At 40.0% G+C, this 20488-nt stretch overlaps 2 protein-coding genes across 3 annotated transcripts in view; one reads left to right on the forward strand and one right to left on the reverse strand.

Moving 5' to 3' along the window:
• The window catches only part of Sema2a (Semaphorin 2a), a 1542453-nt gene that overhangs the window by 203459 nt on the left and 1318506 nt on the right, over positions 1-20488 (forward strand). The gene's annotated exons all lie outside the window — the stretch shown is intronic.
• LOC145984999 (alpha-tocopherol transfer protein-like) lies at positions 76-18548 on the reverse strand. The gene is made up of 8 exons (XM_083118485.1): positions 18409-18548; positions 15130-15288; positions 8800-8891; positions 7245-7395; positions 6957-7150; positions 5475-5585; positions 2628-2772; positions 76-1426 (listed from the first exon to the last, which is right to left on the reverse strand). The coding sequence occupies exons 2-8, from the start codon at positions 15275-15277 to the stop codon at positions 1371-1373; spliced, it is 897 nt and encodes a 298-aa protein (XP_082974611.1). The 5' UTR covers positions 15278-15288; positions 18409-18548; the 3' UTR covers positions 76-1370.

Raw genomic sequence — 20488 nt, forward strand, 5'->3', positions numbered from 1 at the left:
GTTGTTAGATCTCGATTTTTACCAAACTTCGTACGGACGACATTAACATCTATTTGGAGTAATGTAAGAAAGAAATATATAAAAAGCTGAATTTTATTGAAAGCTATATCTGCGTAATTGTACATTTATCATTCACAGTAGCCTATATTAATGTTTGCATTAATTTTAAAGACAATAATTAATTACTTGCACCATAGTCATAATGTCCTTCTTGCGAGTTATAACATATAATGCTAAAGGTTTGTACTGCTAGTACTCAATCATATGTATTTCTTATTACTTACACACACACACGCCATGGAGTATTATTCAGTGTCATGGGGGTATTAATTGTGTTTTTGCACATAAATTTTCCCGATCGTTTTATCAAAAATTGTCACCTGGTGGAGAGTTCCAGTTCGCGTATGCGTAGTTCGCGAAAATGACAGACATGTTAAACTCTCTGCTCTCCCAAAGCATCAAACCCATTGGTTTGGTTGTGATGTGCAGGGCCGGATTAAGGTGGGTGCTATTGATGCTGCAGCATTAGGTCCATTCCTGAAATAGGCCCAGATGAAAACAGACGAGAATTTTCCGAAAGCTGAACAGTTTTCTTGTGCTATATTAACCTGAAAACAAATCTTAGAATGAAATTTGGAGCCCCAGTTTCGGACGCCTAGACACAGCGTTACTTATTATACAGTTACTAAAGGTTTCAAGTTAGTGCTATCAATTTTACGTTAAACAGTTTACTTAGTAATTTAGCTGCATTGTTTGCAATATGTTGGCGATTGTTGCCACTTTATTATTGTTCGGTAAGTGGGACGTAGCAAATTTTTCAGCTTGAAAGTTAGTTGTACAGAAAAAAATCGAGGGTATTTCCTTGTTAGGTTTTGACGTGACAGCATCAGGCCCAATTTCGTCTTAATCCGGCCCTGGTGATGTGTACTTCGATATGTGGATTTAGCTGTATTGTACGTGCTTCAAAAGAAGTTCACGTGTGCGAAAGTCATTAGACATAGTAGCACCATTAAGGATATGTGCAATCAATTTTAACCTTGGGACTAATTATGTGTGATCATGTTGCACATGCTTTGATTTTTGTAATTTAGCGTCGCTTTTCTACCTCTTCTGGCTAACCGCGACGATGAGGATGAGTGACTGTATGATGAAGTTGGTGACGAGACACTCGCAAAAAAAACGCCTTTGTCCAGGCTGAGATTCCAACCCGGGACCACTGGCGTCGTAACGCACTGTGCTGTAGCGTGTTGTGCCAGATATGTGAGAAGACAGTGTTTTATAAATCTACTATTTTCTCATTATCTACTGGTTCATATCCTCCCATCGACAAAGCAACTTGAGCTGTTTGTCTGCTGCTCGGTTGATGATGTCTACTTTGCGTTTGCAGATTCTCTTCTCCGATGATATCCATACTTAGTGGCATTTTCTGCAATGAGAAAGCGAATAGAAACTTAAGCATGAATAAATCGTATGGTTGTAGGTTATTTTGTCTGTGTCTATACAGCAAGAGACTCTGGGAACATTAAGGTCAACATTTCAGTTTGTTAATATGTTTTACGATTACTATCATTTTCTTCGTTAGAGGGGATGCTATTGGAATAACGTTATGTCACATATTATTATTATTATAAAACAAGTGTTGCGCTGAGTATCTGTACCGTGCTCATCAGTTAAAATATAGTAGTACAGTAAAACTTCTCCTAACGGACACTTCTAAATTACGGACATTTTTAAATTCCACGGCAGAAATACATGGGGTTTAATGGCAATATTACTTCTCAATAACGGATATTCTTAATAACGGACGCGGACACTGAAAACTACCTGCCCAACGCAAATAAAACTTCTTAATAACGGACAGCCTGAAAGAAAACGGTCGCAATTCCTGTAATTCGACACAACAATGGCCAGCATTGTTTTATATTACACCGAAAGACAGTATTTTGAATGCAGTAATTTAACAAAGTGTACTGTATTTTCTTTTTTAATTTTTAATGTATGTAGGGATACTTAGTAAATTTAAATTCACCGTATGTAGTACAGTATTTTATTTCTTGAATGTAGGGAAAAAAAACATTATATTCGTAAACTACGTACTGTAATATGCTTATCCTATTGTGTAACATCCTACACTTCTTAATAACGGACATTTATTTTTCCCCAGGCCTGTCCGTTATTGAGAAGTTTTACTAATATATTAGTTGTTATTTGCAACGTTTCGCCCGCGCGCTACACACTACACCAGGCAGCGATGTAGCCAGCCGTAGACATTGTTGAAACGTAATTGTTCAACTACGCTTCCTCTTTCAAATTATCTCTTTAATAAATTGTGTTTTATTTTTGTTTAAAGGCTGATATTTCTTGGTAGTGATTTGATTAACTTACCACGTTTGATTGACTTCTATTCTTGTCAACAAAATTGGCCGTCAAATTGCTTTTTTGAAGAGCGTGTTTTACATTGTGGTGAATTCAATGAACACATGTGTTTTGCATCACTTTCTGGAGTCTCTCACTATATTATATTTTACGGACACAAAGAATTATCATTGAACTTGGAGAATTCCTTCGAGTTTACAGCACTTTAAGTTCTTTCCTTGCGCTTTGTACCAGATTGAATTATAACTTACCTTTTAGCGTGTCTTCGAATTCCATAAGGTTTTTGACAAACCAATCATTGTTGAATTCCGTGACTGTTCCTCCGCAAAAATCAGGCAGGATTTCTTGATTAATGTGTCTGTCGAGAATGCTGATTTCCGATCCATGAATGAAGAACTGTAAAAGACACGTAGCGTATCAAGGTTTACAGTTACAGATTGTTATTGGTCAATGTCAGTGACTGTTCAGTAGCAATTGCGAGTTTTGTGCATTCGTAGTGCTTTATGTTTTCTAAAATATGCATTTAATATCACTCCAGTTCAATCTAACAGCCACGGTAGCTCAATCGTTAATGTTATATAATAGCTAATAATAATAATAATAAGTCGTTAGAGCGTCTGACTACGATGCGAGAAACCCTGGTTCGATCCCCGGCGGGGGAGAACCGGAATTTTTTTCCATCGGTTATAGCGGCTTCGGCGCCCACCTAGCGTCATATAAATTGGGTACCTGGAGGAAACTCTTGGGAGTAAAGGCGGCCAGGGGCGTGGTGCTTATCACAACACCCCCACCTTAGGCCGTGACCAAGGAAGTGTGGGACCCTAGCTCCAAACCTAAACGCCTTCATGCCGTGGTCCAAAACACAGGGGAGCACTTTACATTTTACTTTCAGTCAGTGGTGACTGTTGGTCTGGCTCTATGGGTGTGCACTTCAGTCTCGCATCCAGAAGTACAGTACCACCCCTATCAAATGCTCGCACCCGTTTTTGCGTAATAATTTTGGCGTACACCAAAGAAGCCGATCCAACTACCACGTGGAGGAAATCAGTTGTAATCTATCTAGCTGTTGTTTATTTGTAATGACAGACTGATCGAACCTAGCAAATCAAGCGAAATCAAGAGAATAATAAATCTTAAAGAAAATTACAGTACTCACTCAGTCCACACTGCCTGCTTCGTACTTCAGAATTGTTCCTTCCCTTACGCCGTATAGTTGCTACAGGCTTTGTAGCTAACTTCCCTCCAAAAATTCAACAACAGTAAATATTAAGTCTCTGCTTCGCTGTGTACAGTTTCCCTATTCATCATGAAATCAGACACTTTGCACTGAAAGAGGAACGACCTTTTGACAATTTTGCAACGCAGTAACAGCCACACAATGCAAAACAGCTGACTGATTGATGTACGCTCCCTCCGCGCGGGTTAATAATTCGGCTACTGCGCCACAGGGACCTTTTATTTTGGCCAATATGCACTAAGCAAAGGCAATACCAGACATGCTTAAGACACCAGTTTCGCTTCCAGTCGCCCACCTCCCCTTCTTTCTTTCTCGGAACATTATTAGAGGGACAATATACAATCGAAACGTCCCTTTTCTAAAAAAAAATCCCTCAATTTGCAATGATGCATGTGTTCCTTCGACTCCGTCACACCGTCTCGAATGGAATGGGTTTGCAACCCTACATTTGCTAACACACCGACTGCTGTGTTCATGGAGTTTCCTTACGATCCCCAGGTACGGGTCCCAAGCCAGAAGACTAAATCAGCGTTCTCCACGCGACTGCTGAAACAGCGTCAGAGGGAACGAAACACGCATAGTGCGAGCCGCGAGTGGGCCTCGGTCTACGCTGGTTGAAATCACTGATCGCTCGCTTCTCCACCACCTCTCTTGGTGAAGCGGCGTGGGAACACTTGATGTTTCGAAGGGGATGGAGTTCAATGATTAAGTATAATAATAATGATTTGCATTACAGATTTATTTGGGTGTGCACGTGCTAATAGGCAGAACTGCTTCCAGTTCAATCACAGTTAAGAATAATTTTATGGTAAGTGGTGGTTCAGAATTTGTCAGATTCACCTTTGAGCTTTAATAATGTGAAAATGGTAAGATATAGGGTGAGATCGTACAGTGTCAGTTTTCTGTACAGTACCGAGAGTACCTCATAAATAAAGCGTTGTTCGGTAAAATTAATTTTTCTGATATGTCTCACTTTTCCTTTTGATGACTTCAATGCGTGGATAGCCTAGCATCTTCTTCCATCTGCATATATTGCAGCATGTTAAGGGAAACTATCACATCCAATTCATTCTTAGTTTTGGACTTTTTACCACTGTGTTAATTTTAAAATACCAACGTTCCAGATGCTGATTCTGCCTCCGTCTTCAGGGTAGTGTGTAATCTACTGAATCATATTTCAATGATGTGTTTCAATATGATTGAAATATGATTTAGTAGATTACACACTACCCTGAAAACGGAAGCAGATTCAGCCACTACAGTGGTTAAAAGTCCAAAACTAAGAATGAATGAATCACCACTGATCAGCTACAAAGGAGAGTATCACATCCAAGTCTCACTAAACCTGTTACAAAGATACATGCAAACCACTATTCTGTATCTCCACCTTGATTCCAAGCGAGTTTTCTTGATTATATGACAACACACTTGGCCAATACCTTATTGGAGAGGCCCCCACAGTGATGTCACATATCGAATTGTCCCGCTCTGGCTATTTTTTTCATAATTTGTCCAGCCCGTGTGCTGAAGTGGTCAGTGTGACTTGCAATGAAGCTAGAGATCTTCCTACATTTCGAATCATGGCAAGGCATGAATGATCCATGAGTTTCTTCCTCTGTAATCTTGAAACTGATTGACCGGTTTCGCTCATATTTCATTCCGGCGAAAGCATTTAGCATGCACAAGAATTCCATATCTATATTCCCATTTACAGTAATTATTCTAATAAAAATGTTCTAAACTTGGTCATAGTTCCTTACTTAACCACGTACTGTGTTTTAATTTTTTTATGGCAGTGTTGCAGCCTAAGAAGTGCCCTAATATTGCTACAAATGTTTTTTTTTTCGTCGAGTCTACTCACCCGTCCTATTATCTTTTTTGTCATAAATGGCTTGACTACCCTATAAGCAGCATGGAAGTACAAGGGAGCATTCACGATGTGGATAGCCTTGAATCGAATGGGGTACGTGTCCTGAAAAGGAAAGGAAATTTTAAAATCATAGAAAGTCACTGTGATACTTCATGCCAATCCATTTAACCATAAACGTATTGTCTGATTTCTTGTTAATATCCAAAATTAGTACGTGTCAATGACTTACAATTACACACACGAACACATACTAACCTAAGTTTTCCAATATTTTACGCGCTGGACTAGGAATCAATTACCTATTTTATGCAAATAATATTAATTAGTTTTAAGTCATCAATTCAACTTAGAGTAGCCGATAGACTAAAGCAATAGGGAATACTAGATGTTTTATTTTCCAAACAAATATGGTGTTTCTCTGGACTATTACAATGTGTTTTATCACCATACGTATAAAAGTACAGGCAATAGGCTCGCAGCAAGGTTATGTTCAAATAATGAGCTAGAATTCCAAAGCTGTTAATGTAAGTTAAAATCCGATCCCCAATGTCTCTAGATGTATCTGGGGCCTCCCCGATGTCGTAGTTGTAGCGTCGTCGTCTTGTAATCAAGGGATCCCGGGTTCGATATCCGGTGGAGGCACATAGTGGTTCGGATCTCACCTTAAACTGTAGCTCCAGTCCCGATTAGCCTTATTGTGCATGAAGTTGACTTAAAATAACAAATCAGTTATTCAAATCTAGATGTATCTTTCATAGTTTCGGAATGACAAAAAGGGCATAATGGGAAAAGTGAAAGTTGTTTCACGTTTTTAATAAATTTGTAACAAAGTGTAAAACACACAGTGAAATATACTACACAGAGTGAATGAAAGATGTTTAACTAACTACTGCTTTATTTATATATCAAACCACATATAGGTCCAGAGCTATTGTGTTTGAAGATATTAAACCCTTGTGTTTCCCTATCCTGCTAGTGTACACTTGCTAATATACTCGTATGTCATGCTGTTCCGGTTCAAATAATTGTGTAACAGAAAAGCAAAATATTATAGCCTGAAAACTGCATTCCTTCTGGTTAATGTTAGCTTCCAAACAGTGTTCCTACGGGCTAATCTTAGCCTGCAAACTTCATTCTTACGGGTTAATGTAGCTCTGGTGCCTGGTGAGATTTGCCCTATCCATGTTTGTTGTGTTTCCATCATCAATTTCATGGTAGCTATTAGCCAAAAGTAGCGGAAAGCGGAGTAAGATAGCCAAATGCAAGTACTGTACTGAATGTTGAGGGAAGTTATTAACTTCTGCACAAGCAAAGGTGCACAAACACCCGCAGAGTTTATTCTCAACGAACAGTTGACATAGTGGTCATGTTTACAGACAAATCCTCATTGGTACATATAGACAGAATTATTTTATACAGGCATTTCATTTTTTTTTACAATTAAGCACCGTAAAATGAAGTGATTTTTCTTACCAGTACCACTTTGCAGAACACCTTGATGAACTTCAATGTAACCTGCCTCAGATGCGAGAGTCCGAAGTCCGTGAACTCGAGTATCAACACCAGACCTCCCACCTGAAATGTCTGGTCAAGGAGGAGACAGTCAAGAGCCGCGAACACGGCTCTCCAAACTACATCCATTGGGAATACGGACATATCACATTTGCCTGTAACGGAAATTATTGATGTTACTTTCGTAATGTGCGTACATTCCAAACATCTAAATTGAACACTGAGACACGTTTTGCCTGGTTTACTCACCTAATCTAATGACAATGAGTGTTCTTCCCAGGGAATCCCTCTCTGCCAGGGTCTTAAATAACGTCGCATCGTAGAAAGCTTTGTTTTCATCAACAAACAATGGATCGAAGCACTCTGGAAATGCCCGTCTGAATTCGTAGAACTTCTTCAACTGGAACAAGAGAAGAAACCCTGTAAAACCCGTAAAAAAGTTTCGTGTGTTGGCAAAGCATCTCTCACAGAACATGAACAGTGCTTTTGTTTTGCGTGAAATACACGGCGAATAGAAAGCCTTCCGAAGCGTGCCTCCCGAGTGACTTGTAAGCGAATGACCAAAGGTAAAAAATGATTACACCACCGATTTTCTGGAACTTTTCTCTTCAAATTTCCAAACCCCTTTCCATTGAGAATATTGTACCTGAATCAAAGATGACTGTTGTTGCCATTACGTACGTCAAAAAGAATTCCCCGCGTTGGTAACAAATGACAGGTAAATGAAAGCATTCGTTCGTTCTTTACGGAATTAGGAATTTGTTTCCACACTTTTGACACGTCCGGACCTTTACTTGTTGTTGTGTTGGATTTCCCCAGAGTTTGGTGAGCAACCCATTCGACCAGTGGTGTTCAGGCCTTTTTTTTTTTATCCTGAGCACTCGCTTCATTTTTCCGTTATAATATAGTAACATTATTGTCAGAGGTGCATTCACGAATTTTTGTCTGAAAGGGGGGAGGGGTGGCAAGTGTCAGGATAAACGTGCCAATAATAATATCAAAGACGTTATTATCCTCGTAAATTACGCATTATCCCCGTAAATTACGCATAAAAGGGGTTAAAAGTCTGTGCTAAAACATTCGGTTGGAACAAATAATTTCAAACAGTTTTTCAAAGCGTTCATTTTCAGATTAACTAATAAATGTGGAACAAGCACACAAACTGAATTTTTAAATGGCAGAATATGCATGAAAATACATTTCGAATATAATTATTTTTGCACATATAACATGTATAACTTTCATGTAGCCTACAACATATGTTTTACACATATCCAACATGAAGCGACGAAAAATAAGAAAATACATTTACATAAGATTTGAAATCGAGAGGTAGCAATTGCCCCTCTGTGCCCTCTGCAGATGCCCTTGTCAGTCAACGTTTGCCTCCCTTGGCTCCCCTAGAATTGACTTCCGTCCAAGGTTGGGGGCACCGCCCCCTGTGGTTGCGCCACTAATTATAGTCATTTTATGAAAGCCAAAAAGATAACACAAGAAAATGCATTCACAATAAGAACATACTCCCAATAGTATACATTTAAACAAACATCAATATTTTTAACCGAAATTGTCAATGTGGCTTATTTGCATATGGCTCCTTGTGTACATATATTCACTTTAACTAGACGTACAGTGTACACATTCACTCTAACTAAACCATCTTTAGAATGAGTATATATAAAACAAAGGTAATTAAATAGATTGCCTACCTGGAAGTAAATTCTAGCTAGCTAAGAACCTGTGTGTGAGTCAGGACAGACTAATACAGCAAGCATTTCTTGTAATTCCACAAATGTACACTCACCGTTTTCAGCGCTCTCTCCTGGTCGAACTTCTTTGCTCGTAGAAACGACAGGAGGAAGCAGTCGTCCAATCGGGACCTCAGGCCATTAATATCTGAGGGCAGAAACAACAATGCCCATCAATGGACACTAAGTTAAAGTTATCCTATGTTGATTTATTCACAGTGCTAGTCAGCGATCCTGGACTATACTCTGTCCCAAAAGTCTTAGGAGGAAACGAATGGAAAGAAATCCCTTGCGCAAGTATTGACTGGAGAGGTTTGACCAATGAACGCACGAGGAGAAGGAGGGGAATTGCATGGCGGAACAACGCTTCTGCAGCTATTGGGGGTTTCTGTCAGAAACAAAAGTCGTTAACATTCGAGGAGAAAGTAATAAATAGCCTATGCATCTTCACCTTCTTTTATAATCTGGACCATTAAAGAAAGGCGCTTTTCTTTCTTGTCTTAACCGCGATTTGGAGAGTTAAAAATAACAGCCTTCCGACTGTTGCCACTCGGTGCAAACATGTATTGGGAAAAGGGAAGGGGCGGGGAATGGCCAGGCAAAAGTTCATGAATAGACTTCCGTGGGGTCAAGTGGTTTGTTATTTGTGAGCCCGCTTTCTCATTTTTGGCAATTCTTCTCCGAAAACAGGTATATTGTTTGTATGCATTCACGGATCTAGCGGGAGGACTCCCCCTTGCCACCGGGTTCACTTGCTCTTCCCAAAGGATGACCAAGTATTATAAAAAGCATAGTAAAATAACATAAAGTGATCGACAGTGCAAGGCAATAACACAACCGAGAGCATTTTAGACTGAATATTTCTGATGCCTGTCTCTTTCCTTCTATAATCATTGTTCACACAAATACAACAGAACTTCATCTACGTATTTCACACCTCTACTAAAAATTGGTTAATTGAGATTTAAATCCACTTTTATGCACAGATAGGTTAATTGGGATTGGATTTCCCAGGTTTCATACCCGGTGGAGGCATATAGTGGTCCGGATCCCACTGTAAACTGTAGGTCCAGTCCCGATTTCTGTGCATAAAAGAAAGAAAAACACTGCCGACGCATGTGATAAAATATACAGCAACACGTATGAAAAGTATATTCGGGAACGGTTATTTTCATATCTTCCTCCACGGACCGTCATTATACTTGACCAAAAGCTTCCCACCAAGTCATGCATTCTTGTATTGAACAGTACCCGTTGACCACTAACTTTTGTTGCTGCGTGTACTACAGCAGACGCTCTATGCGCGCTGGAGGTTTCTTCGACTGCGCTCCATGCGGCAACACTGTCGCCATAAGCCCCATAGTGAACTCTTAAGTTGGGCTTATCAATAGCATCCATTTGTAGCAGCGCGCTTCCTTGCTACGCCCACTCGATTTCTCCCCTTCTCTAACGTCATGCGCGACGCACAGACTCTTGGGACAGACTATAGAACTTTCTGCTGAGAAGACTGCGTTGGAAGTTCTACGCATGCGCCTGAAGGTCGTAAAGTGTTGGGTCAGAATTTTGCTGTGGAACGTCGGATCTTTGTCCACTCACAGAACTAAACGTAGAATAGGGTTAGGAAACGAGAAAATAAATAAATAAATATAGATATACCTTGGTTGCTCAGAAAGAAATGCCTCACAATTTTTTCCTCGGAAACCATTTCTTCAAAATTTATAAAAATCACTCCCAGTATAACTTATTGTTTCCTTCCTACATAATCTCCATCAACGTCTACGGCCTTACGCCAACGCGATACAATGGCATGACTATCTTCCCTGTATCATCTCGTATCCTGTTCACGTAGCCATGTTGTCACTGTACGAATCACGCTCTCGTCATGTTGACACCTTGTCCTACGCAGGGCATCCATCAGTGACGCACACAGATGAAAATCTGACGGCGCCAGATCAGGACTATAGGTGGGAGGACAGTAGAGCCAAATTTGGCGATTGCCCCCTGTGTTGTGAGACTTCGAGGAACACATCTTTCGCATACCTTCGAATACCCCAAAGAGTCAGTAATTGCCATTGCACTACCATTGCTGACTGCAAGCTGTACCGCCAATTGCCGACTTGTGATGCACCGATCCGCACGAATAATGTCATTGGCAACATGTCTGGGCTGGTGGCTGTGGCAGAACACCCAAACTGCGGACGATCATGCAGCTCCATTTCTCACCCAGCGTCCAACAGTGTTCCTATCGACCACAGAACTTCCACACACAGCACACAATCATTTGTGAATATTTTCCACAATTTCTTTCTCCGCCACTAAAAATTGAATTACAGTTCGTTGTTTTTAACGTATCTCACTAACCGACGCCATTTTCATGTACAACTACCGCGGTGCTATCTGTCGGACGGCCATCCTACTTACACACATGTGGACATTAAACTTCAATGTTACTACCCTTCAGTTATCACACTGCTCTCTTCATGAACATGAGAAAAATTGAGGGGCATTATTTTCTGAGCAACCCACGTGCTTCATGAAGAAGATTGCATTTGGACATTTTTGTACTACAAATGTGACAATTATTTATTGTGGTTGAAAAAAAAACATCCTTCACAAAGAAAAGACTATACGTAAAGTGTTCGCGAATCTCCGTTAACATTATGAATTATTACGCGCAAATCGTACGTCATAGCATTATTTTATGTGTATGTGACTACAACTTTGCAAAGAAATGACTACCTAAAATCATGAATCTGCCTTTTAAGTGTGCGTAGTTAACGTTAATCGTCATACTGTTCTAATATTGGGGTCTGAAAAACACATCAAATACGTGAAACAATCCTTGATAGTCCGAAGGTAAATGTTTGATAATAATAATAATGATAATAATAAAACCGCCTTTATTGAGCGGTCGTGTTTCGGCCTCGCGGGCCGTTCTTAAAACAAACCCTTCTGAAATACACATTACAATTGACACTTTACACTTCCTGATAATCACTGTTCCAGTAGAAAAATAAAAATTCAACATTCAAACTTATAATGTAAACAGTTAATGTACTGAAGGTACAGAATTAAATCTAAAATCACAATTAGAATACAATTATTACAGAGATAAAACTCAAACCAATACCTAATTCCCATTCATTACAAAAAAGACAAAGGCAGTCTCTATTGTTTGGACAGTAGATACTTCTTTAGGATTATTTTGTGTGTGGCAGGGTGGAGCTCCCCTGAGGTCGGTGGTGGGGTGGGGGGGGGGTCATTCCATTCTTTTATTGCAGTGACTATGAAGGAATTTCCATAGAGTGATGGTTCTGCGTGGGAATCGTGAATTGTGTTTTTTGACGAAGGTTAATTTGTTCCCCCTTCTTCTTGTACGGGGCAGTTTGATCATATTTATATTTAGGTTCCTTATTGTTCAGAATCCTGTTCAATAACGACAATGCCAAAAATGTTCTCCTATTTTTAACGTTTAACCAATTAAGTTCCTGTAAGTACGGGGAAATATGTTCTCTTCTTTTGATATTCAGTATAAATCTTATGCGACTGTATTCAAGTTTTTCTAGCTTGTAATTTATTGTACTGTTGATATTTATAAATACGGGGGAAGCATAATCAATTTTTGGCATTACAAGTGTGTTGACTAGGTGAGTTTTCGTTTCTTTGCTTAGCATATGTTTGAATGGAAAAAGTGATTTCAGTTTGGCTATCGAGTTTTTAATTATGTGTGTGACATGAGAACCCCAATGTAGATTCTCGTTGGTTGCGTGCTGTTTCTACTTTCTGTGTTTTGGAATTATTCAGTGTAGGGAGGGGAGTTTTAAATATTCTAACTTCTTGAGGTTACTCGTTGTACCTGGAGTTAAAATGTAAGACTTGGATGAATTCAACTTGAGTGCATTACATTCAGACCATTTAGATATTTAAATGAGGTCTTGTCGCAATGCTTCTAGCGCCATTGTATTGTTTCTTAACGGTGTTTGTTTATATTTCTGTGTCATCTGCATACTGGTGGTATTTGCAGTGTTTTAGTGCTTCATTAAAATCTTTGAGTCATAGGGAAAAGGAAATAGGTCCTAGAATACTTCCCTGTGGTACTCCTTGTTTGATAACAAGCAATTTAGATATGCACGACTTATTCTCATGTACTAATTTTAGACATTGTTGCCTGTTCATTAAATTAGACTGAAACCATAACAATTTTTTATCATTTATACCGATAGATTTCAATTTCTCTGCCAAGAGGTTCTGGTTTTATGGAGTCAAATGCCTTGGTGTAATCGGAGTACCAGGAACGAAATGTTATCATTATCCATCCCCTTGGCCATGTCATCAACAACGCTAACTAAAGTAGTTACTGTGCTGTGCTGTTACCTGAAACCTGATTGATGTGGAGAATAGTGGTCATGCAACATCAGATGGTCTACTAATTGTTCTTTCACTATGCTTTCTAAAACTTTAGACATAATTGGTAGTACGTTTATTGGTCTTAGATCTTTGAATTTAACATCAAGGGAAACAGTGGTTTTCGGTATGGGTGTCACTACAGCCTTTTTACAATCTTCGGGAAATACCCTTTGAGTTAGAGAGCAGTTTTTGACGTGAGTTAGGATCTTTAGGCAATGCGGGATGCAGAGTCTCAACATTTTTAGACTGATACAATCATGACCCTTGGCATTGGAATGTAGTTTTTTGACCTCATTAACCTTCTTCAGCTTGAACGTTCCGGTTGTCTGCCGTGTTTTATATGACTCGATTAATTTCTCGACCTGAGTCGTGTTTGTTTGCTGGCAAGCAGAATTTACAAAAAAGTCATTTATTGCATTCGCATTGAGTACACTTGAGGGTAATTTTTGGTTAAATTTATTAGTAACAACCCCTTCTCGTTTTAATGTCTGCCAAAATGCTCTAGTGTTTTTAACTTTCTGATTAAGACCCCGGTCATAATGGTGGAATTTTTCGTTTATCACGGTTTTTTTCGCACGATATTTAAAAATATTTATAAGAGAGAAGCGCGTCTTTATCTTCGGTGTTAGCATACGTACTTCAGGTGAAAGTAATCGCGTAATTTCCAAAATTCTTTTACTTTTCGGATATCCAAGGGGCGAGTGGTCTTGCTACTCGAAAAGTTTTTACTGGAAAATGTTTGTCAGCCAACGCAATAATGTTGCTGTTCAAGAGAGGAACGGCTTCGCATACGTCGTGTTTGCTGCATATTAAGTCCCAATTAATATTTTCCGCGTCTTTGTTAAACTCACATTCGTTAAAGTTCTTAAAGCTTCTGACTTGAACCAATTTGTTATATTTTTTGGTGCAGTTGATTCCGAACACGGCGTATGTTAAGTGATGGCCTGATATATCGGACATTATATTCTGATCGACGTGGGTGACTTTCAGGTTATCAGAGCAGATGATAGCATCGATTAAATTCCTTGATGTTGGCGCTACCCTCGTTTCTTTGTGATGATTCGTTTACCGTGAGCCTCGGGGAGCGATCTCACACATTTTTCTTGGCAGATCAAACCATTACGATGAACATTTATTGAGACATGCAAGAGCATCGCGGATTTTTTTCCAGTTATATGAGTTGCAGCAAAAAATAATATTACAACATGGTGCCTCCTTATTCATGTTAGGAATGTATTGGATCAAACATGTCCTGGAAGATAGGTCGGCTGTGATGGGCCAATCGCCTACAGATAACACCCCCATTTGACTTTTTGTGGAAGCGTATCAAGGATTTCATGTACACAACCCCGATTCCTGGCATTACTACATTTAAAATGAGGATCACTGATGGGCGGAAATTGAATTTTGTCTGAAAATCTTGAAGCCCGCAAAGGAAGCGAAGTTGAAGTAATATGACTGGAGAAACACAAACTGTAGGATGGTGCGGGAAAAATAACTTATATCATGTATGGTTCGCTAGTAATAACATTTGTAATTGTAACGGTACTTCGTGGAAACTGTACACTATCCACTATGGATGCATGAGTGTTGGAGAGATATTCCTAACATTCCCTCCCTTAGTAAGAGACGATTTTTCCTATCCTACTTCTGTGCTTATCCATTATCATGGTACTCCAAAGTAAACTGGGGTGAAAGGTGCGACTTTCCCATGTCAACAGCACTTCGAGGTAGTACACCTGGAGCTCAGGATATCCAGGCTCTGGCATCTGGACTCGCAACCTGTGAGTTTGTGGGGCTGGTGTTATGTCGTCCATAAATGTTCGTGATTGTCCACTATCCAGTTCATCTTATCACCATTTCATCCTCAGCTTCGTGATTAGTCAAACGTTGCAGAAAAGCGAAGTAAAATTATGCAAATCAATCAATCAAAGCAAAGTAAATTGGGTGAAAAAGGAAAGTAAAGCTGGTCCCCTTACCTTTGACCTTTTCTCTGAACACGGCAAGCTCCTGAAGAACTTTCTCTGGGTTCTCGTTTAGTTCCTCATAGGCTTTCTTCTTCCACTCGTCCGGAAGATTGTATTCGTACATCGGATCGTCGAATACGCTGTCGTCGTCTTGCTCCATGTTCAATTAGCCTAAGATGTACAGAAGACAATTAAAAGTCTACAGTAATTTAAACGAGGATACGTTCGTCCCTGCTCAGTGCATCGGGTGGTAACTTCGGACCGCCGTTCGATACTCGGCTTCGGCGTTGGGCGTAACATCATACATGCCACCCGTACACTAGGGTGGCCCTTAAAATCCAACTTCTAAAATATTATCGGGGCACAACGCCATTCCTTTCTCCTACTTGAAGGATGAGATCCAGTAGAATTTTATTACATTTCATTACGTTTTAGAGGTCGCTCATAATTAGTAATTTTCCCTTGGGGCGAACACATCTAATTGCTACTCTGACAGCACAGAGCCATGTATTGCTTGGCTCTGTTACGTAACACTTTGCTCATTGGCTCTTCCTGGCTCTCCTATAATAAAGCTAACGTAATGGCAATGTGCGATCACATTATTACCCCTCCCCCAAAAACTACTGTTGGGCTCTCGAAACTTGTTTCCTTTTCCTCAATTATAATGAATTTCTAAAATCTCAAGCAAAGATGTTTCAGTGGAACATCGTGATTTTCCAGCGACACAAAGGGCACCCTGGTAAAATTTAAGGCTTAGCTAAACCACTCGCAAAGAAAAAAGCTGAGCCTGAAAAGAAAAAAGTATCGTATGAAAAAAAATGCTGGAGAGAGAGGAGCAGAGTATTAAATCAATCACTAAGCAAAATCCAGTCCTACTGTCATCTTCAAGTGAAAATGAAAGCGATTTATCGGATACATCTTCAGTTCCAGGTCCCTCAACCTCTGAAGAGCCTCCGAAGAAACGAAGTAGAAAGAAACCTCTTGACACTAATTTGGCTGTTAGTCTCGATGTTGCAAAATTAAGCGACCGAAAAGCAGCTGTCGTCCTGACAACTACTTTTAAATGCGTTGGATGTGATCCTTTGAAATACAATGTTAACAAGTCTTCCAGAGAATAAAGATTCGACACAAGATTGCTGAGCCTTTAAAAAAATGTGTTCAGGCCAAACGTGCCACTTACTATTCACTGGGACGGAAAAATGATAGATATTTGATTTGTGGACATGAAACTGTAGATCGTCTTCCAATTCTAGTGTCAGGTAAGAGTATCGATCAGCTACTTGCAGTGCCAAAAGTTGTTTCTGGGACAGGAGAATCAACTGTTTCAGCAGTTTATGAGACATTATTAGCGTGGGGACTTTGCGATCAAATAAAATGCATGAGCTTTAACACTATTTCAACCAATACTGGTTCAAGGAACGGAGCATGTATTTTGTTGGAGCAGAAGATGGAAAAGGACATGTTATGGTTGGCTTGTTGCCACCACATTATGGAAATTATACTAGATGCAAAAGTTCATCAGGCGCGTGGCCCATCCACTGGTCCAGAAATATTAATTTTCAAGAGATTTAAGAAAACTTGGAGCACAATAGTGAAAACTGACTTTAACACTGTTACCACTGATACTTCTACCATAAAACAGATTGGAAATATAACCACACATATGATCTCCTTTGCCCAGAATCAGCTTGAACAGTTCCAGCCGCGAGATGACTACAAGGAACTATTACGCCTTACGATTATATTCCTAGGAGGGATCCCTAAAGAAGGAATATCTTTTAGAGCACCTGCGGGACTACATCACGCGAGATGGATGGCTAAAGCGATCTATTCCTTGAATATTTATTTATATAGAGACCAGTTCAAGCTTACAAGAAAAAAAGAGGCCAACTGTGGTACTTGTCAGAAGAGTTGGTTGTGCTTGCTTTTGTCGATGATGACGTTACTCTCGCAACGAAAGAGCAGATGGTGGATGCCTTGCATGGCGAAGGACTTGATCATCATCCAAAGCGTATAACACTAGATGTCGATCTCATAGATAAGAAGAGTCTAGAAGATTTTGTCTCTGCCAGTACGCTCAGATTATTCAACATCACAGGTATTTCCTCAGAGTTTCTCGAGAACAATGTAGACTTATGGGAGAAAGATGAGAAGTATCAAGAAAGTAGAGAATTTGTTCGTTCTATGAGAGTTGTCAACGATATTGCAGAGCGGGGAGTGGCGTTGATGGAAGAATACAATAAATTGCATACAACAGATGAAGAACAAGAACAGTATTTGCTGTTGCTGGTGAAACAGTACAGACAAAAATACCCTGATGCGCGCAAATCCACCTAGCTATTGTAATGTATGTACATCTACATATTATGATTATTATATACGAGTACATATATTTTAAGTTTAGAGTTTGTTTTGTACGTAACAGTTCTAGTAAGTTTAAATTCTGATGTTTTTACTGATTTAGCTTACAAATAATCTTTAATATTGTTGTTAAGTTGCTTATAATAAAGTTACGAACAGACGTATTACGTCTTTTGTAATACAAAACTTCATGATGTGGTAGCGACCCCTAAAACTTTTATAAAAATTATGAAAAAAATACCTTACTACTTTCTCTTGACAAAGAACCTAACCACAGGGTGCCCCACTAAAAAAAATTTTAAAAAAATTGGTCCCGATAAGGACCACCCTACCGTACACTTGTATCCTGGGAGTGCAAGATACACTTTCGGCTGTGTCGCCTGTGAGGCCTTCATAAAAATTGATTCCCAAAGATAAAATTACGTTACTTACTGCGAAGAATGAATACACTGTCTGAAGATGAAGGAGTCGTGATGTTACCAGTACAGTACAGTGAAATAACAGTTAGATAAGTATGTGAATTAAACAAATGTTATGGTCTGTTTTCACTTAAGAGTTAAAAAGTAATTCTCACAAACAAACTCTTCATGATAGCGTTATTAAAATTATATCCAGGAAGCCTTGGTGTGTTCCCGGAGTTCATAGATTACGTTGTGTTAAAATACCAGGCTAATGGCGGAACTTTGCACTCTCCAAACTAACTATCCGAGTTACATTTTTCCATTCGTAATTTGAATATTCCACCTCGATGGTCGACTGTCCAGGACGCACAAGAACGCTCTGAGTTCGAGTCCCAGCTAGGAAATATACTAACGTAATCATCATTCATTCATCTTTGTCGAAATTAACCTACAGATGAAGAAAGGAATTGGCAAATAATGAAATACGAACAAAGCAAAATTCTAATTGTCCACTCTTAAGAAGTCGTACCTTTTCACCTGTAAACCTGGGAACAAGGCCTGAATTCCTAAACGAACAACGCACAGCTGTGCAAATTCCTCACTCTTTAAATGATCTGGATCAACTTCGCTGTTGAAGTGCCGCTTCAGATACTGGTGCATCTATCACTGGGCATCAGAATATGCTATTTGAGGTCATTATATAATGCATCTTTCGACATAATTTTGGTCTCTAGATCAAGGTTATATGCTAACATTCTCTTCTCACATGTCCTATTTCTTTGTGGTGTACGTGTTTACATGCAGATTTTACTTTTTATCGTTTTTATGCAGTATAATGTTATTATTATGGCCGCTTGGTGCTTGATAACCTTACTGGCATCTGGGTACATCGAATTAAAGATACGTATTAAATTTACTAATAATAATACAGGGTGTATGAGAAGTCCCTTACCACCTCTTGTAAAATCCGCAGTGATGTATTTTCATGGAATTTGATATGGGCGACATAAAGTAGGCCTACGGGGACACCTTTTGGAGTATGTCACGGGACGACCGCCATCTTGGTTCCGCCATCTTGAATTCAACTTTTTTATTTAAAATGATAGGTGGGTCATGTGATACATGACCATAGGCTAGAATTTCGTCAAGATGTCAAATCTGAAATCAGATTTCACGTAACGTCATTTGGTGAAAAGTTATTAGCAACTGAAAGTGATGTTTATCTGTTACAGAATGTGCTCCACATGTTGTCCGTGCTGGGCAATGCACGTGTGCAGATGCTTCTCTCAATGTCTGTGGGCACCGAGCAAGGTATCTGGTGAAATTTGCTCAAAGGCAGTCATGATACGTTGTTCCAGATGACAAAGATCACAAATTTTCACACCATACACCATAGCTTTAACGTGTCCCCAAAGGTAGAAGTCCATTGGAGTTAGGTCTGGTGATCGGGCAGGCCATTCAACGTGCCCACGTCGACCAATCCATGCCCCAGGAAATTGTTCATCCAGATACTGACTCACCTGGACGCCATAATGGGGAGCCGCACCATCTTGTTGAAGAAACCTGGGAAATGTAGCTTCTTCCGACATCAGAGCTGGTAGTATCTGTTCCTGTAGCATCCCCAGGTATCGTTCCGCATTTAAATTTCCTTGAATGAAAAAAGGACCGATAATCCGTGTTCCCCATATGCCTGCCCACACCATAATTTTGCCTGCACCGGTCATTTTGGAGGGATCTGTCCATGCGGGGTTGTCATGCGACCAATAGCGCATGTTTTGCCTATTCACCTCCCCATTTACGTAGAAGTTCGCTTCATCGGAATGGAGTATCTGCATAGCAACGTTAGGATTTAGCCGTAATTGCGCGATAGCCCACTTGCAAAACTGCACGCGGCGATCTGGATCGTCCTCGGAGAGGTGTTGCTGCATTTGCACCTTATGCGGATGCCACTTGTGCCTCTGAAGCACCCTGTACACTGAACCGTGACTCATAGCACATTGCATTGCTATACGTCGTGTGCTTCGCTGCGGTGACGTCGAGAAGGAAGCCAGCACTGCCGTCCACGGTCGTCCACTACGCGGTCTGTCCAAAACCGTGCCCGTCTCCTCGAATTTGGTTTATAACTGTGCCACTGCAACATGTGACACAGGGTGACGTTCTGGGTGACACAGGTTGAAATCGGCAGCCCTGCAAGGGCACTTCCCCCACCCCACTGTTTGACGATCTGGATGCGTTCCTCAGTTGTTAACGGCATGGTTAAGCACCTGCAACAAGCAGGTAAACATCACTTTCAGTTGCCAATAACTTTTCACCAAATGAAGTTACATGAAATCTGATTTCAGATTTGACATCCTGACGAAATTCTAGGCTATGGTCATGTATCGCATGACCCACCTATCATTTTAAATAAAAAAGTTGAATTCAAGATGGCGGAACCAAGATGGTGGCCGTCCCGTGACATACTCCAAAAGGTGTCCCCTAGGCCTATTTTGTATCGTCCATATCAAATTCCATGAAAATACATCACTGCGATACACCCTGTAGTTTTGCATCGCATTCATTACTTTCTGTCAAGTTTCGGGTCCCGTAACTTCACTTTATCACTTACC

Source organism: Lepisma saccharinum, chromosome 3 (genome assembly GCF_977018435.1).
Source record: "Lepisma saccharinum chromosome 3, izLepSacc3.1, whole genome shotgun sequence".
NCBI classification, from domain to species: domain Eukaryota; kingdom Metazoa; phylum Arthropoda; class Insecta; order Zygentoma; family Lepismatidae; genus Lepisma; species Lepisma saccharinum.

What these genes read in the sequence shown, in the direction of transcription:
- LOC145984999 (XM_083118485.1), bottom strand. Translation starts at nt 15,277, where the DNA reads ATGGAGCAAGACGACGACAGCGTATTCGACGATCCGATGTACGAATAC. An exon ending in GTTCAGAGAAAAGGTCAAAG is followed by an intron (nt 8,892 to 15,129) that starts GTAAGGGGACCA and finishes TTCTGCCCTCAG; the next exon opens with ATATTAATGGCCTGAGGTCC. An exon ending in ACTCATTGTCATTAGATTAG is followed by an intron (nt 7,151 to 7,244) that starts GTGAGTAAACCA and finishes TTTCCGTTACAG; the next exon opens with GCAAATGTGATATGTCCGTA.